Here is an 18,839-nt window from a genome sequence, read left to right as displayed (position 1 = left end):
TTGACTTTGATGATGAGAATAACATCATTAATAAGAACGTCCTCCTGCACCAAGCTGGGGAGATATGGCACATTGGCGCCAGTCCTGCGGATAAGGCTGTGCTTACCACCTGCTATAACAAAAGTGAGTTTTCCCTCCACTGCTCCCTTCTCTCTCTCTCTCTCTCTCTCTCTCTCTCTACTGCCTCTTTATGCATTTCTCCCACACATTCTTTCTTTTCAATTCATATAGGTCTTCTTTTAGTTCCTCTGCCAGTCGGATTGTCTGTCTCTCTCTTGTCTAATTACCTCATGCACTTCTGTGGAGAATGTCAGACTTACCGTTTAATCAGTTCTTTAACAGGTGATCGATAGCCAGTCTCTCCCCGCTGGTCCAGCGGTAGCAGCTGTGTTAGCAGTCATGTTCAGACCCTGATAGAATCAATACTAATGTGTGGACATGATGACCCACATGAGGGATAGCAGCAGCCGCAAGGTCACTGTCTGAGAGGAGAAAGTCCCTTTAAGGGCGCATCACCCTATCAGTGTTTTCACCTCATCATACAACTTGACACCCGATATTGGGTTCACTGCATTATAAAGCCACAGAATCAGAAATACATTGAAAAAAAAAAAACCTGAAAACCTGTTTCCCTTGATCTTGGTCAGTTCAGTTGAGATTGGTGGACATGAACAAGTCATCTTCAAAGTTTGATAAAGGAGAAATCAAACTCTAATCAGTGATGTCATGAGTGGGAGTCCAGCTTTTTTGACATTATGACAGTATTTTGGGTGATTTAGAGACCGTAGTTCAACCAGAAGACTCAGGTTCAAGCCCGGCAAGCATCAGCCATATTAAAGCCCATGTGCCCATGTGTATATCTGACCGAGGGTGTCTGGATTTGGTCATTGTTACGTTACATCCCTGCTCACATGCTAGCATATCCACTGAAGCTAGCACACCATTATCTCACGCTAACAGTCACCAGTCACAAGGCAAGTAAATGTCCAAAAGAATAGTCTATTACAAAAAATTATCTAAGATTGGAAAAAGGGAAAAAATATGAAATTTCAATTTTAGTTGGGGGATGCTGTTTTAGCAGCTAGCATAAGAGTAGCCAAATCCGGACACCCTTGGCCAAATCCATACACACAATTCTTTCTCCGGTTGGAAGTATTCCCAGTACTTTTATTTTATCGAGCAAAAGGATGACAGGAACATTGGACATCATCGCTATGGGCTTTCCCTGTTCATTCACAGGAGAGGTAACAGAGTCATCCCAATGGCTTTTAAGGTAATAAGAGAAGATGCAATCTGCAATTTTGGAGGTATAATAGAAAAGTGATATAATGTGTAGCAAATTAGTGCTCCCAGTGACCAAAAAGTAATAAGTAATGGCATTACTTTTGAAATTAGTCATGAGTAATGTATTGCTTTTTTTTTGAGAAATGAGTGCGGATTTTGAGTAATGAGTGCAGATGAAAAGTGTTAATTATCATGAAGACTAATGGCCAAGGCTCAGTCTCAGGCCGTTGTGTGGCATGTATACAGTATGGCCGCCTCCTGATTTCAGAATGGCGATGTACCACTCCTCTGTGTGTGTGTGTGTGTGTGTGTGTGTGTGTGTGTGTGTGTGTGTGTGTGTGTGTGTGTGTGTGAGAGAGAGAGGGAAGTTGTGTCACATAGGAGCAGACAGCCATGACAGATGGGGGCAGAGTCATCGAGTGGGGGAGGTTGACGCAGAGTGCAGAGTAGGCCTCTAGGGGTAGCAGATACTAGCGGGACAGGGTGTAGTCTCTCTCTCTCTCTCTCTCTCTCTCTCTCTCTCTCTCTCTCTCTCTCTCTCTCTCTCTCTCTCTCTCTCTCTCTCTCTCTCTCTCTCTCTCTCTCTCTCTCCGCTGAGTTCTACATGCTTCAGTTCACAGGATGACAGCCACACTGGACCGGGCTCAAGCTCAGACAACCCAGCACACATTGCTATGCGCGCACACACACTCACGCACACACACACAAACACACACATACACAAGTATATATACGCATTCAGGCACTGTTTCCATACTGCCTCCCACTGGCACCCAGATATGTGAGCAAGAAAAGGCTTTTGTTCAAGATGATTGCTTGCCCACTTACTCCAAGTGCAGGCTTGTCTAAAACCACTCAAGAGCCTGCGGACTCGCACCACGTTGCTTTTTAATTTGACAAATAGGCCTAACGCCAGCGTTTCATAGCCCAACGCCTGCCCACACACTGTCAATATCTACACCAAAAAGAAATTATACTCTCTTGCTCTCTCTCTGTTTACTCTCTCTCTCTCTCTCTCTCTCTCTCTCTCTCTCTCTCTCTCTCTCTCTCTCTCTCTCTCTTCCTCTCTCTCTCGGTGATTGGTTTTGCCCTGCAGCCTCAAACTTTTAGTCCAATTACTGTATCAATTCTATATTTACTCCACTGGTTCCAATTAGCTGCTCTGGCTCTAAGGAGTGTGAATGTGCCAAAATAACTCATTTGTGTGATGTAGATTTGGAGGAAATCGTACGCCACGTCACAGCATTAGCGCCTGTCCACCACACATACACACACACACACACACATACCCACAGCCACTCTGTACTATAACGTTGTGTGTATTTGTCTGTATGTGTGTGTGTGTGTGTGTGTGTGTGTGTGTGTGTGTGTCGTTCCCCCCCTGCAGCCAGTGACAGCAGGGTGGTGTCCTGTGCGGCGGTGTGGCGGATGCCCTGTGATTGGGAGACGGGAAGCCACGAGTCCCCGGACGACTCCGCCCACAACCCCCAAACCCTGGAGCTGCTCTGTCACCTTGACAACAGCGCCCACGGCAACGCTGCCTGGTAGGTGTTGCCGGGGAACGCGAGCGTTTGGGCAAACTAAGAGTTATGGATGCAAGAGCAATTATTACTGTATTGTGATCCGTAGGTAGTGTGCAGGTTTGTTTGGTCTTGTTTGTACTCGGCATATCTGTAGGATGTAGTATTGCTAATGTTTATGCGAAGAATAGCTGTTTCCCTGGAAATAACTAATGGGGGTCCAAGTAAACAACAAACCTAGCTTTTAGGTTCATACATAATAAATTCAAGAGGCGTCCTCATGGCTCAGTGGGTTGAATCTATCTTCCCACCAGTGACACAGTGGTAAATAGAGCGGTGGGTAAGCTGTGATCTCCAGTCGGTGATCATCTTAAGGCAAACAGCCACCTTAACTTGCATCGATGTATTTACAGCATATTCTGAATGTCATATCACAAAGAATTATGGCAGACTGAAAAGGTACATAAACTGTATTCTGCAAATAAAAAAGTGGCTAAACTAAGTTTAGGAGGCCTGTTGGACTCTTCCCATCCCTCTCCCATCCTTTTTCTGTCATTTTACCACTTGAAGCTATCCAAAACCAAACTGCTGTAAAAACAAGTACAGATTCAGTACAGTGCCACTCCACTTTCATTTTGTTACAGACACGATTGGTAGAAAAGGATGTTCTCAAGTACTGTAAACTGTGATGAAGTTTGATAGCGCCCAGGTATAGAAGAGTGATGTATGCGCTATAGAATTCTGCACTTTCTGCACTGTTTGCCCTCATAAATGAAGTTTGCTTGTGTGTACATACATCACATATAGAGCAAGTGTATTTTTCAATATGTGCAAACCGTTTCCCCTCCATTCATTCAGCAGTGGTAGCCCCCTGCTGTGAGAAGCGAACAAACAAGCCAAGGCCAATTTCAGTACAGTGAGGTCTTTCTATCATGAGATTGGTATTTAAATGAGAGCCGTTTAGAAACCACAATGAGCGATGAAACCAGAGTTGGAGGAAGAACTGGGACACACCACTGCGTTCCACACACCGGTGTAAACGTCTTAGAGGAAAGCCAGAATATTACAGGAGTGGAATTGTTAGTTTAAGACTGATTGTACGTCGATATTTGTCTAAGAAGGCTCATCATTCTCTCTGTGGCAGCGCTGTGTAACGTTTTCCTCTCTGGTGCGCACCTCTTCTCTCCTCTCCTCTTCTCTTCTCTCCTCCTCTCTTCTCTTCTCTCCCCCATCCTCATCTATCACCATCTCTCTCTCTCCCGCCGTTATCCCCACATCGCTCCATCTCCCCCTCTCCATCTTTTGCTTATCTCTCCTTGTCTCTCCCCCTCTTTCCTCCATATGAATGTTTTTTTTTTTTTATTATTGACTGGCCCACATATCTCAGATTGTAGTCACGGCCCGGGCCTTTGTCTTATAGCCCGAGCTGCTGTGCACAATGCTTCGCCATAACTCACTGCCTATGGGAATGGAAATCAATGGTCATTCCCCCTTTTTAGCCCGCTGTTCATCGGCTGTCTCATGATTGCTATCATTTTTAGAGGCGGCAGTCAGTTAGCGTGATGCATACTGTAGCAGGTGTCTGCGAGAGAGAGATAAAGATGGAGAGGGGGAGAGAGAGATGGAGAGAGAAAGAGAGAGAGAGAAGCTTACGAATAAGTGAGAGAATGCATTTGGGCAACCACATATAGGCTGTATTTTTTTCACGTTTGTTAGAGAGGAAGGTTTTGTAGGCGTGTGTGTGTGTGTGTGTGTGTGTGTGTGTGTGTGTCAGAGGGCAGGTCAGGCAGGGCTGCTGGGTAAAGATTGATGGCTCTGGGCTCCACCGTCTTAACACCCTGAGAGCTGTAACCCTCACAAGGGCACCACACTGTGTGTGCGTGTGTGTGTGTGGTGGGTGTGTATGTGTGTGTGTGTGTGGTGGGTGTGTATGTGTGTGTGAGAGAGTGTGTGCATTTGGTGCTGTGAAGCCTGTAGCCTATGCTGTGCACTATTGGCTCCCCTAGATGGATGGCTTTGGTCTGCTGCCCACCTCCTCCATCTCTCCATGACACACACACACACACACACACACATACACACACACACACACACACACGGAAGCTTACCCCCACTCACTCTGACAATACTGGCAGCTTGCACCAGTCAGGGTGTGTGTGTGTGTTTATGTGTGTTCGCCCGTGTTCATGTTTGTGTGTGTAAGCAGAGAAAAAGAGTAAAGAGACAGAGGAAGGAGTTTGTATTCTTATGAGGCATGTGTTTTGTGTGTGTGTGTGTGTGTGTGTGTGTGTGTGTGTGTGTGTGTGTGTGTGCCCGCTGTAGCATGCCTGCCTGTATGCAGCCTGTATCCTTCATGTGTTGTCTGTTTGGCGGTCGGTGTGCCTGGCTGCTGTTGTCCCTCCACTACCACTAAAAATACCGCTCTCTCCTTCCTCCAAATCCCCTCATTGTTTGGGTGGGCAAACATTTGAGCTACTGCCCCGTTGTGAAGCGTGCCTTGAATGGAAATATCGGCAAAATAGACCCAAAAAATAGGGCTAAACAAAGCTTTTTTGTCTGCGAGTGTGTGTGTGTGTGTGTGTGTGTGTGCCACAGCTGTGTTTTTTCTTCTTCTTCTCGCGCTTGGTTTCGATTGGGAGCCGCACCAGTCGAGCGAATCGATTCCCATTGAGCCATTTGAGCCAATCAGGGCCCTAGGAGGGAACGGTAAAGCGCAGAAGGCAACAAGGTTGATTTTCTAAAGTGGGGTGTGACAGGAGGGGGTAGGGGGTGTGTGTGTGTGTGTGTGTGTGTGTGTGTGAGTGTGTGTGTGTGCCTGCACCCACATGAATGCAATCATCTGTGATCGTTTTGAGTGAAAGGCAGTGAGTGAAAGTTTGACTGTACACATGTCTGCACTCTTCTAGTCTCCCTTTATCCCGTAGATAATTTTGTTTTTTTTGTCTGTGTGTGTGTGTGTGTGTGTGTGTGTGTGTGTGTATATGTATGCCTGGTCGTACAAAATTGTGTGTGTGTAGGCCTATATCTTGGTGATCACCAAGTGTGATTTTCGCTGTGAGAGTCCCCACGGCCCAATCAATTGGACCCCACTGGTGGGCCTTCATGCGGACAAACAGCCCTGTGTATTAGGGTATTTGTGTGTGTGTGTGTGTGTGTGTGTGTGGTGGAGGGTGTCAGTCGATAGCCGGAGTCTCTGAGACCCCTCCTCTCCAAACACCCCATAGATTGGACACATTAACACACTCGCAGGTGATTCAAACGCCACGCTGAACACATGTACTGTAAGCAAGCATGCACACACACACACACACACACACACAATGTACATCACGCATACACCCAAAATACCCAAAATACCACTTTCCATTTAATTTCCCCAGAAAAGCGAAAAAACCTGGTCCCCTTCAACACACACACACACACACACACACACACACACACACACGCATATGCACGCTCTCACTCTGACATTGTCTTGCTCTTACACACACACACACACACTCAGGCGTTGTATATGAGGGGCTGGGATTAAACTCATATGGATGCAAAGCACAGCGGCAGGGAAACAATGTGATGGGGGAGAGAGAGAGAGACAGAGAGAGAGAGAGAGATGGAGAGAGAGAGAGAGGAGTGCATCTCTCTCCCAGACTGAGATATATGGGGCTGTAAAACCTCCACAGCTCTCCCAGACAATATTTACATACCGTTCCAATAGCCACTGTGCCAGCTTGTTGCGGAGCTCAAGGTCAAATGCACATAACTTACATTCTTTAATAAGCGAGAGGCAAGGCAATAAGAGAAAGAGATACTGTACATCTCTCTCTCTCTCTCTCTCTCTCTCTCTCTCGCGCTCTCCCTCGCTCTATTGCATGAATTAATTGATACTATTGGGAAGCATAAGGTGTGTAAATCCCAAAGTGGTGAATATATTTTAATTGGTCCTGCGGATCTGAGAGAGAGAGAGAGAGAGTGAGGGAGAGAAAGAGAGAGAGACGGAGAGAAAGAGAGACACAGAAAGAGAGAGAGAGAGAGAGAGAGAGATGATATGCTGCAGTCTCCATCTCTAAGGTCTATAAGCTGCAGTGAGGTATCCCACCAAGGCATGTGTGTGTGTGTGTCTCGGTGTGTGTGTGTGTGTGTGTGTGTGTGTGTGTGTGTGTGTGTGTGTCTGCCTATACGTCCCAAGCCCATGACTTCCTCCTCCTCAGGAGGGCAGTAAAAGCTGTCCCTCAGCAACCATGAATTTACAGCCCTTATAAACACCTCTCCTCTCCTCTCCTCTCCTCTCCTCTCCTCCTCCGCCTCCCTCCCTCCCTCCCTCCCTCTCCGTCTCCCCTCTCCACCTTTTCCAATATGAGTATGCATATTGGAAACTTAAATAAAAATCCAAAGGCAAACTTTAACTTTGTCTTCCTTCCCTTCCTCTGTCATTTCTTTTTTATCTCGTGCGAACACGCTCCCCTTCTATAATACAGGCTCTCTCACTCAAACGCACACACTGGCTTTGTTGCTGCCGCTTCAGGTTGACAAATGAGTCCGAGGAAATGGAGTTGTCTAATTGATGAACTCCTTAAACAAATGGCATCATTTTGTAAACCTCTAATGACAGCAGCTTCACAGCTTTGATTGGGCTCAGAAATCCGAGCCCGGCCCAAAGTCTGCACCTCAGTGGCATTTTACACCCTTAAACCTAGATTACACACAGAATTTTTTGCTTAAGCAGAAACGTCATGCTGAATCAAAACCTTCATAAGCATGTAGCAGCTTTTTCAGGGCGAGGTTACATATAGATTATTGCTGGGTCTGTGACTGCACTGCTTTTAAAGTAGACAGGACTCAGTACTTAAAAGTACTGCTGCTTCTCTTGGGTAGTCTCCTTCTCCTCATTGCATGTAGTTGTGTCCTTCAATCTTTACTTGGTAAACTTATCCATGGCCAAGCTGAGAAAAAAAAATTGTACGACTGGCACATGAACCAATCAATACCATAGGAATTACAAGAAGGCACATGCAAACCTCCGCCAACACCAACTGATTTCTTGACCCTGCAAACATTCCCTCTGGATTTGGAATCAAATCTCTATTTCCATTAGTTTCATAGTTAAGGCTAAAAAACAATAATGCCGGAAATCCCAGATCCGGATCACCACCAAAATCTACTAAATTGTTCTTTGGCCCAAGGCCTATCTGTCCACCACATCGAATGGAAATCCATTCATAAGTTCTGGAGATATCCTGCTGACAGAAAGGTAAACAAACCAACTAATTGGGGCGAAAACATAACCTCCATGGCAGAGGTAATGAAACAACAATTTGGGGTTCCGGCCTGCTAGGACAGGTCCCATAGGGCTTCAGCATAAAATGAACACTTTAACTAGAACACAGTGAAGAATCAGATCTCTAAGAAGCATGCAGTGAGGAATCAATACTCTGCAGAAAGAAGTATGCAGTTAGGAATAAAAGCTAAGCATGCAATAAAAGCTACCACTTATTTAATACCAGTGAGGCAACCCTATATCCCACTGCTGTGTCTGAAAACTGGATTGACAGAATTGGGATGCTGGATTCGCCAGTATTGAGTGCAAGTTTTGATTTGTCACTTCTTGTGTGTGAAGAAGTTTTCCTGCCAGCGTCCACACCCAAGTATTTGGGCAAATGGGGCAAATCTGTGCCTTCTCAATTACGGGGGATGGAACAATTTTCTCTGTTGCAGGCCCACTTTGTGGTTTAGGCTGATAGGACAGGTGTATCATTACACAAAAATCTTGCCTAGTGCAGCTTTAATGGCCTGCTGTTTACCCTATCATTTTCACATTCACTACACTGAAATGTCCTACTGATCAGCAGATACTCGATGGGCTGTCTGTACACGAGCCATCGCTGGCATTTATCCTTCAAAGTACTGCATCACCAGGCAAGCAACAGGTAGCTGTATTCAAACTCCAGGAGTCAGTAACTATGGACAGTTTAATTCTTGCAAAAATATACCAATGTAGTCTGTAACTCTTGTGCAATTGTTTGAATGTCCTTGTTGATGCAAAACAGAGCGATTTGTCCCAGAGTTTCTTTGGGAGTGCATGCAGATGTTATGAATCAGTGTAAGTCTGGTGTTACTCATGGTTCTGTATTTAGCAGTCGTCTAAAATCTGAACAACTCCCTATTCACAACAGGCTCCATTCCCCTGTGTCTGCAGCATATGTGGATTTGCATATATGTATGTTTGGCAGTCATATATATTATAATTGACTGTGACTCTGTGGTTTTCTGTGTGTGTGTGTGTGTGTTTGTGTGTTGACAGCGTGCTGTGGGAGCCCATGGGGGACGGCAAGCGCGTGATTTCATTGGCTGATAACCACGCACTACTCTGGGACCTGCAGGAGAGCTCCACACAGGCCACGGTAAGACACACACACTCACACACACACACACACACAGAAAACCACAGTGCCCCACACACATACACAGACACGCAAGCCATATCACACAATAGCTAACTCATTATTTGATAACCACCGTATCGTCTTGGTGTTATCACACACACATCCTCCCTCTGCGACAACAGCGAAGGAAAGTGTCCACCATTCATTCTCTCTCTCTCTCTCTCACGCACACACACACACACACACACACAGTATCCGGGCAGGTTTTAGGCTCTGGCTACTTTAATATCATTCTGGTCAAGTCTCCCCTACTGCAATAGTAATAGTCTTCTTTAATAACTTGGAAAAATAAATCCTTCAAAGTATGTCTTTTCTTAATACATGAAGTAATATGATCAATGTCACACATTTTGTTTCACGTGAAATGCAGGAAGTGCGGAGGACAGTTCTTGAATGTCTTCTTCACTCTGAGAATGCTCACCATCTCAAGTGGAGCTGAAAATATTTTTGAATACATTCAGTTCTGTCTCCTGCAGAACTACACAACAATAATGGCCTTTAATGGAGTAAAAATGAATAGAACGGTGTGTAACTCTTGAACAGTGAAAGCTTTAGAGGAGTTCTGGCCAGTTCCCACGTAGTTGCGTCCTTCCTAATGCAAGGTGAAGAGGCTCTTCAATGTAAATCCCCTGTCTCCAACCCACCGACTTTGCAATTAAAATGCCCATTATGTATTTAAAGACTCAAGATAATGGCTCGAGCATGTGTGCATGTGTGTGAGTAATAAGTAATAGTGTAGCGGTGTGTCGGCCTATGCACCTGTCTGTGTGTGTGTGTGTGTGTGTGTGTGTGTGTGTGTGTGTGTAGGCTGTTCCATTAGTTGCAGCCATGAGTGATGGAGACTATAGGTGAGTCATTAGTAATTCATGCTCTCAACGAGGGATTCACACAAAGGGCAGCCAGGTCACACACCCACTAGACTCAGGTGTGCGTGTGTGTGTGTGTGTGTGTGTGTGTGTGTGTGTGTGTCTGTGCGTGTCTGTGCATGCGTGGGTTAATCTGACCATGGTAATTTGACCCTTTGAAAAATCACTGCTGTCCAGCAGATTTCAATTTGGATAAATGCGCGTGCACACACACACACACACACACACACACACATACACACACTCACCAACTTGCTCACCTCACTCTTTGCTATTTACTCAGTCTGAGCAATGCATGTGTGTGTGTGCTTTTGCTCCATGCCTGTAACTGTGTGTTTATACATGTACATATTATGCTTGTGACCATTTCCATGTCTCTTTGCGTGTGTGTGTGTGTGTGACCCATGTGCCATGACCCCGGTGTGAGGCTGAGTGAGGAGGGGGGGGGGGGTGTTGAGCCTCTCCATTGACACCGACCCAGGACACACAGCTGTTTAATACTGTATGGTGAGAAAGAGAGAGAGAGAGAGAGATTTGGAAAAATGGGAGCGAGACCAGTAAAAAGAAAGTAATGGGGGGAAAAGTAGCATAATGAGATGGGGAAGATGGAGGGAGAGGAGAAAGAGGGATAGAGAGAGAGAGGAAAAGAGAGAGAGAAAAGACAGAGCAAGGAGGGCTTAGAGGAGACGGGGCGAGAGCGATGGAGTGCCAGACTGATTGGAGAGAGGGAGAGAGACAGAGATTAGGAGCGAGAAAGGGAGAGAGAGATATAGATTGGGAAAAGAGAGTGGGCTTGATAAGGAAAGGGGGGAGAGGTGGTGGGAGAGAGAGCGACAGAGAGAGAGAGGGAGAAAGGAAGAGAGGAGAGAGAGCTTGGCAGCCGAGACAAATTCCTCCAGTGCTGATGAGAATGCTAATCTTCTCTTCCCTCCCTCCTCCCTCCTCCCTCCTTTCATCCCACTCTCCTCTCTCCCGTTCCCTCCATCCGTCAGAGGTTGATGTGTTCATCTCAAGCCTTGTCCAGCTGCAGCATGGATTTGTCTCTCTCTCAAGGGCCTGGCCTAGATTAGTGTGTGTGTGTGTGTCTGAGTCTGAGTGTGTGTGTGTGTGGGCGTTTGCGTGAGTGTGTGTATGCATGCATAAGAGAGGATCATGCGGGTGTGCGTACCAATGTGCGTTGTTTGAAGGAGGATTTGTGTGTGTGTGTGTGTGTGTGTGCGCGTGTGTCTCTGCATGTGCATGGCTCATCAATTAGAATCGCTGGTGGAATTGAGTGAGAACATCTCCGCCGGCTCACAGCACACCCACACACCTTGTCCTGCACATCTGTTCACACACGCGCGCACACACACACACACACACACACACACACCTCCCGAGTCCAGTCTGGATACAGCATAAATGCATGGCGATTTGACAGATAGCTTTGCATTAGCGCCGGTTGCGTCCTAAATGAAAGCGTCCCCCAGTGTTGTGTGTGCTGCCTTGTTAGGGCCCCTAATTTGGTTAGTGCACTAATAAGGCTGGGAGCGCGGGACGCACGGAGCGCAGGCTTCGCCCACCGCACCGCTCCGTACACCGGTGCAGCCGGAGAGAGGGAGAGTCCCACTGCGTCCGTCCCACCGATCAGGGAACATCATGGAATTCTGAGAGCTCGGGAGTCCGGGAATTCGATCAATTCTCCGGAGAAGTCGGGGGAATATCGGGGAATTTTACACACGGGTGTCGGGGGAATATCGGGGAATTTTACACACGGGTCACTTTACAGGAATATACTAGAGTGTTTTGTACAGCTTCTTTCATACATGTACTGCATTAGGGTTAGTTATAGAAAGCCATGGATTTTTACATCGGGGTCACGACCGCGTTTCTCTCCCCTCATCTGATTTCATTTCATTTCGGCTCCCTCCATCTGCCACCTCTCTCTGGCTGCTCTTCTATTCCTCTCTCCTCTTTTTTTTTTTTTTTTTCGCCACCTTTGTTCTCTCTCCTCTTACCCCCTTTGCTGCTCTCTCTTCCTCAATCTCTCTCCTCCCTCCCCACTCTGTCTGTCTGTTTCTCCCTCCCGCTCTCCCTCCCTCTGTCCTCTCTAGCTGAAATAATGAGAGTGTACCAGGGAGGTGTGCGGTGACGGGCCGATCGATGATCTCTGCTCCAACAGGCAGAGACGAGAGAGAGAGAGAAAGAAGGGGAGGGGAGGGGGGGGTGAACAAAAGGAGAGAGATAAGAATAAAAAAAAACAACAGATAGAGAGGAGGGAAAAAATCAAGCGGTGTAGTAATGCTGTGTTTTATAATTGTTTGTAGATGCGTCGTAGGGATGATTATTTAAAGATAATCGTTATTTAGAAAGCTGGCCTGCTGAATTAATTTGATTCCATTTTTAATCTAAAGTAGCCTGAAGAACTGTTATTAAAAAACCTTAAAATGTTTTGACTGGAGTGAGTTGGATATAGATTCAGTGTCTAGGCATGTCGTCTCATTTGAAAAGCATAAAATGTTACAGTTTAGCCGCTAAACTGCTGTCATTTTTGGGATTTGATGACATTTTGTCAGTTAAATGTTGCGGAGCTGAAATCCCTAAAACGTTACAATTAATTTAAATGAGTTTGAGCCGGTCTAAATCGCCCCTCATTTCAACTTCGATTCAGCTTTCAACAGTCATCGGTCTTCGGAGCTCCGAGGGCCGTTCCTGCTCTGAGCAGTTGATCCATGAGTAACTGTGAGTGATCTAGTGTATAGATCCTTGCCATGGGACCAAGGTGAGGCAGGGGTTAGTCGGTCTAACATCGACTGAGCAGCGGAATGCGGAGCAGAAAGGTGCACGCTGCCTCCAGGTCTCCATACGGGGAGGCTCTGGCCATATGGGTCCTGTCAATAATACCCATGTGCTGTCAGGCATTCAGAACAGAGAAGGAACGACTAATCCATATGTTGGAGCAGCAGTGGCTGTAGTTATGAAGACCATGACTTCATTCTCAAGAGATTAACATGTTAGTAAAGGCTATAGACCAGGTGCAGTTTCTTAGAAAACAACACTTTTCAGACCAAATGTCACTTTTGTAAAAACTGGAATCAATTCTCACCTATTATTCAATCATATCACTTCATCAGATCATGCACTGCAAAACTTGCCATCTTTTCATAGGTCATTTAATCTTGTTTTAAGTATTCAAGGATTTTCTTGAATGAATTATCATTACAATTGTTATTATAGTCAATTGATATGCTTCATTCTGCATTGTGTCAAGATATTGTTTCTTGAGATTGTTTCTACAAAAGTCTTGAAACAAGTGAAACTGCAATGGAAATAAGTGGAATTACCTCTCTGCCAGAATTTTTCACTTTTTAGACCAAATAAGACTAAATGACTTGTTAAAATGGACATTTATTGCACTGAATGTAGAAAAAGTTATGTTTGCAAGAATAAATACACGTTTCAGTGTGAAGTGAATCTGCTGCTGGCAGTGTCACAGCAATATGCAAGATATTACGACGAGAAAAACACTAACATATTGATTGAATGCACCTTTGACTGTATTGGATGAACTTGTTACCAGTATTTGCTGAAATTCGTGCTCCTAATCGGCTGTCCTCCCCAGGTCTCCAGCACCGCCACCCTAGAGGGCAAAGGTCAGCTGAAGTTCACCTCGGGCAAGTGGAGTCCCCACCACAACTGCAGCCAGCTGGCCACAGCGAACGACACGGCCATACGAGGCTGGGACCTGCGCACCATGAGGTGAGCTACGCCTCCCGCAGTCCTGCACACATTTTGGATTCCAAAAATAAAAACTCGATAGGAATGTACGCTGTAAGCTTTTGCCATTTGGTATTAAAATTCAGTTGTAACGCTACACATTTACAGACGAATGCATGACTAGACACCAGCCGGATGTTTTCCAGCAGCCTCCGGTTAAATCTGACTGAACTGAGTCTAGTGTGTGTATTCAAGAGTTCTGCATTTTCAGTGTGTAAGTTTACATGTTATTGCAAGATATTTCAGTGCCCTGCTGTACACAGAAATGTGCATCTAATTTGATTAATCAAGATTCATTGAAACATTAAAAACAGTTTTTGCCTCAATTTGTCCCCTTAACCATATCAGTAATGCACATGTATCACAATAGTAAATGAAACACCCTGTATTGTTTGCATCAGTTTACCGCAAAATTCACTGTTATATACTGTATGTAATTGCAATACTGTCTGATTTATTGAATCATATCTAAACAAAGCGAATTGTGTCATGCGTCATGACCCATAGTACTGAAATCAAATTATATTGTGAGATCCTTCACAATACCCAGCCTTAACGTTATTCATCAACACACTTTATCGCTATTATGAGATATTTGATTCAGATGTGATTGTAAACTGCAGGGCCAATGGATTTGAAAACTCAAGCTTAGTCATGTTTTTGTCCAGACATGATGTGTTTTTGTCAGTGCCGCTGCGAGACAAGGCAAACCGTTCTTTGTGGAACACCGAAGAACGCGATGGCCGAGTGAGACGACTGGCAGAGGGCGTCCCGCTGAATTTCCCGTCGTCTCCTTATGTAACGTTTGTTTGCGGTCCTCATGTCGTCCGTGATTCTAATGAAGTGTGCCTCTCTCCGGCACAAGATAAAGTGCGAGGCGGTGGCGGGCTAATGCTCCTACTTGACATGGAGCATGTGTACTACCACACATTAACCTTGTAACTGCAGGTTATCGGCAACTCACCTTCCAACCTCTCTATCTGTGCATATGTGTGTGCATGTATGTGCGTGCGTCCGTGTGCGTGCCTTGTGTGTGTATCGGTGCATGTATGTGTATGTAAGTGTGTGTGTGTGTCTGTGTGTGTGTGTGTGTGTGTGTGTGTGGTGGGTGATGAGTGAGGTCAGCCTGTGTGTATGTGTGGGCTCTGCAAGAGGAATAATAATCACCTCGCTATCGATCGGCGTGATAACAGCAAAGTGCCGGAGAGATTGAGAGAGGGGTGGGGTGAAGGAGGGAGAGAGACGGGGAGAGACCGAGAGAGAGAGAGAGAGAGAGAGGGAATATATTTACGAGACGCGTACGATGGGCCCAGATAAGATAGCTGAAACATTGATATCGCCCCCCGTCAGCCCCATAACAAATTAAAGAGTTCCTGCACGCTCCGTTTTTTGGCCGTTCTCCTCCCGCTGTGCTATTTTGAAAGATGCAACAGTGCCGGTTTTGGCCGTCGGCAAAAAAAGGGGAGGGAGGAGGTGGGAGCGGAGGGCTTGTTAGCAGAGAGCGCAGCCGGGATGGTAACTCCTCATCCCTCACATCATCATGTGCAGAAAGAAACACACAATTAAGGGAAAGCTGTAGCCAGTAGAGGGGGCGACATGCTGTCATTTCCCTCCAAAAGCATCAAATTCGTCATAAATGCAGAGAAATGTTTTGAGTTAATGATTTTAACCAGGTTTAATGTCTTCCACTATAGCATGGACAAATATTACTATATATATATACTGTAGATAGCTGGGAAACAGGGATGCAATGGAGGGCAAATCCACCTAAATTTTAGCTTGACATAAATTTTCATGAGGTAAATTAACAGCGTACATTATAGTCAGTATTATCAAACTGATGTAACCTAGGGAATAAATTAACAATTATATGAGGATAGGGGATAAATTAATGCTTTTCTAGAAAATATAATTGATTCATATTTATGTTGCAGGTTGGTTTATGATAATCACCGACTGGAGGTCTTATAGTTTACCCACCTTTCATTTACCACTATGTCTCTACTGGGGGAAAAGATAGTGTATATAAAAAAAATGTTGTTAAAAATAACAGTTTTAGTGTTTATTGTGAATGATAGGTCTGTGGTTTCCATGGTTTCCTTGTCATTTGTCCACTGGAGCGATTAAATGAATGAATGAATGTGCGTCTTATCTCTGTAGCTTTCTTCTTCATTTGCGGCAGACATCTTCCCAACATCCAAGGTTTTAGCACGGACACAGGGACACCAAGGACATGGAGTGTGTGTGTGTGTGTGTGTGTGTGTGTGTGTGTGTGTGTGTGTGCGGCCGTGTCCAGGCGCAAGTGTGAAGTGGTTGCAAGTGGAAAGCGTGCAAGTGTGAATGAGTGCGGTGAGTCATTTTTGTATGTGTATGTGTGTGTGTGTGTGTCTGCTTGAGTAAGTGACTTGCATGTGACAAGTGACTGTGTGCTTGCCTGTGTTTGCTCTTTGCTGTGTGTGTGTGCCTTAATATTTCTGCTTTTGTGTGTCTGTGTGTGTGTGTGTGTGTGTGTGCGCGCATGCCTGCACATGTATGTGTGCCTGCCTGTGTGTGTGTGTGTGTGTGTGTGTGTGTGTGTGTGTGTGTGTGTGTCCAGTTGGTGTGGCAGCTGTGTGATGGCAGCCTCTCAGCACGCTCCACTGCCTCCTCAGACGACCTCTGAGGTGTCCCCTCTCACACACACACACACACACACACACACACACACACACAAAAGCACACATAAAAGTACATACACAAAGCAAACACACACATTGCCCCTCTCTCTTTTTCTCTCCTATCCTTTCCTTTCCTTTCCTTTCCTCCTGTCGTCTCATCTTTTCTCCTTTCCTTTCTTTTCCTTTCCTTTCCATTCCTTTCATTTCCTCCCCTTGTCTCCTCTCCTCTCCTCTTCCCTTTCTTCTCCTTTCTTTTCCTATCCTTTCCTCCCCGTCTCTTCTCCTCTCTCGTTTTTTTTCCTTTCCTTTTCTCCCCTCTTCTCCTCCCCTCCTCTTTTCTCCTTTCCTTTCCTTTTCTCCCCTCGTCTCCTCTCCCCTCGTCTTTTCTCCTTTCCTTTCCTTTTCTCCCCTCTTCTCCTCCCCTCCTCTTTTCTCCTTTCCTTTCCTCCCCTCGTCTCCTCTCCCATCCTCTTTTCCCCTTTCCTTTCCTTTTCTCCCCTCATCTCCTCTCCTCCTCTTTTCTCCGTTCATTTCCTGTTCTCCCTTGTCTCGTCTCCTCTTTTTTCCTCTCCTCTCCTCTCCTCTCCTCTCCTCTCCTCTCCTCCTCTCCTGGTCAGAAATAAGGACAGAGGGAGAGCAGCACAGCAGCAACAGTGGCTGCTAGTTAGTTATCCAACACCCAGGAGAGCAGCACACTATCTACAGCGCACCGTCTCCCAGACACATACAGAGATAATACTGCTTATGAAACATATATGCATCCTGTTCTACTTTGTACTAATGTAATATGCAACATTATGTAAATTATGAAATACTCCGCTCCGATATTGGGGACAGAAAGCAGTGTTAAATGTAAAATCCTGACACTTTTTCACTTCTTCTCGGCTCATCTCGTTCATTGTACCTCTGCTTCTACATTATTCAGAGCCTATTCCCTGTTGCACAAGTTTGCTGTTGTGATTTTTAGGCAAGGTCCCTATCATTAATGCCATTCGAAAGGTCATGTTTCAATTATGCCGTAGGTCATCAAAAAACGGCTTGGCAGCCTTCGCGGGGTTTGCCTTGAAGTGCAATATGTGCCAAACAGAGTACATTTTTACAGCGAATACGGCGCCTGTAACGAATACGATTTTACAGCTCAAACAATAATATAGATAGATAGCCGAGGAAGCCACGGAGCTCCCAACTGGGCCAAATGTGAACGGAAGGCAAATGATTGAGGTGACTGTAATGGTAATAAATGCATTTTTTTTGTTGCTCATATTAGGATGTGTCACATCAACCTGCTGAACAGTATTTCATAATCCAAGGCTCCTGTACCAGCAGGGAAAGTCTGGAAAAGCATGGCGAAAGAATGTGATCATTTCCAGGTGTTGAAAAGTTTAGGAATTATATAGGAATTTAATAAAAATTCGGAGGAAAAAAAAAAACGTATATTGTTCAGTCGCGATAAATATGACTACACATTTTATACAGCTGCAGACCCACTGCCATTCATATTTGAATGATATTTAATATTGTTAAGAATAATCTTCAGCTATGTAGTGATGTGGTCTAGTTGACAGTCATATTGAACACTGACCAAAATACTCAAATCAGTCAAGAAATTAAAGTCTGGAAAAAGTATGGAATGAAGAAATGGAAATTGTTAAGGAACCCTGTAAATCACACACTGTCAGATACAACTATCGCAGCCTGGGAGACATGAGCAGTAATCCTTGTGAATTATAACCTGGAAGGGTTCAGAGTCAAATTCAAGTTCAAACATCCATGACATTGTTGTTGTATGCACAAAGAGAATCTCTCACCTACAAACCAAACATACCAGAGGCACAACTTCAATCCCGGTACATCCTGTATGTTCAAAACCTACTCGAAGAAAAACATATCTATATGTGTACTGCAGTACCAATTCTGTCAAGAACTTCAAAATGTCTTTGTAGAGAAATAATGAAATAACCGTGTTGTGTTAGTTTGTGGAGTGCCAACTGTGTGTCATTCCTGGCTCACTGGGGTGCTTTGAGCCTTTGAATAATATTAGGCTAGCTAACAGGCATGCAGCACTAGCCACTAGGCATACAGCTCTGTGTGTGTGTGTGTGTGTGTGTGTGTGTGTGTGTGTGTGGTGTGTGTGTGGTGTGTGTGTGTGTGTGTGTGTGTGTGTGTGTGTGTGTGAGACATGCCTGTCATCGGGGATGTTCTCACACTGCATCTCCCCCGAATTCCCATTTGGATCAACAGTCCACAATGAGGGGCAACACACACACACACACACACACACACACACACACACTGAGCTGTGCAATAGCTGTCAGG

The 18,839-nt window shown here is 45.3% G+C and overlaps 1 protein-coding gene across 1 annotated transcript in view; it reads left to right on the top strand.

The window, feature by feature from the left end:
* The first annotated feature begins 6 nt into the window (after nucleotides 1–6).
* LOC139638910 (EARP-interacting protein homolog) overlaps nucleotides 7–18,839 on the top strand; it is a 31,519-nt gene continuing 12,686 nt past the window's right edge. The window contains exons 1-4 of the mRNA XM_071512940.1: nucleotides 7–123; nucleotides 2,672–2,828; nucleotides 9,103–9,202; nucleotides 13,712–13,848. Of these exons, the coding sequence (XP_071369041.1) occupies nucleotides 2,713–2,828; nucleotides 9,103–9,202; nucleotides 13,712–13,848 (353 nt within the window). The 5' untranslated portion in view covers nucleotides 7–123; nucleotides 2,672–2,712. The remainder of the gene's footprint in view (nucleotides 124–2,671; nucleotides 2,829–9,102; nucleotides 9,203–13,711; nucleotides 13,849–18,839) is intronic.

Source organism: Centroberyx affinis, unplaced genomic scaffold, assembly GCF_046629955.1.
Source record: "Centroberyx affinis isolate AG114_WGS23_722 - 3 ecotype Tasmania unplaced genomic scaffold, CSIRO-AGI_Caff_v1 ptg006649l_1, whole genome shotgun sequence".
In the NCBI taxonomy this organism is placed as follows: Eukaryota; Metazoa; Chordata; class Actinopteri; order Beryciformes; family Berycidae; genus Centroberyx; species Centroberyx affinis.
This window is presented reverse-complemented; position numbering and strand designations above follow the sequence as displayed.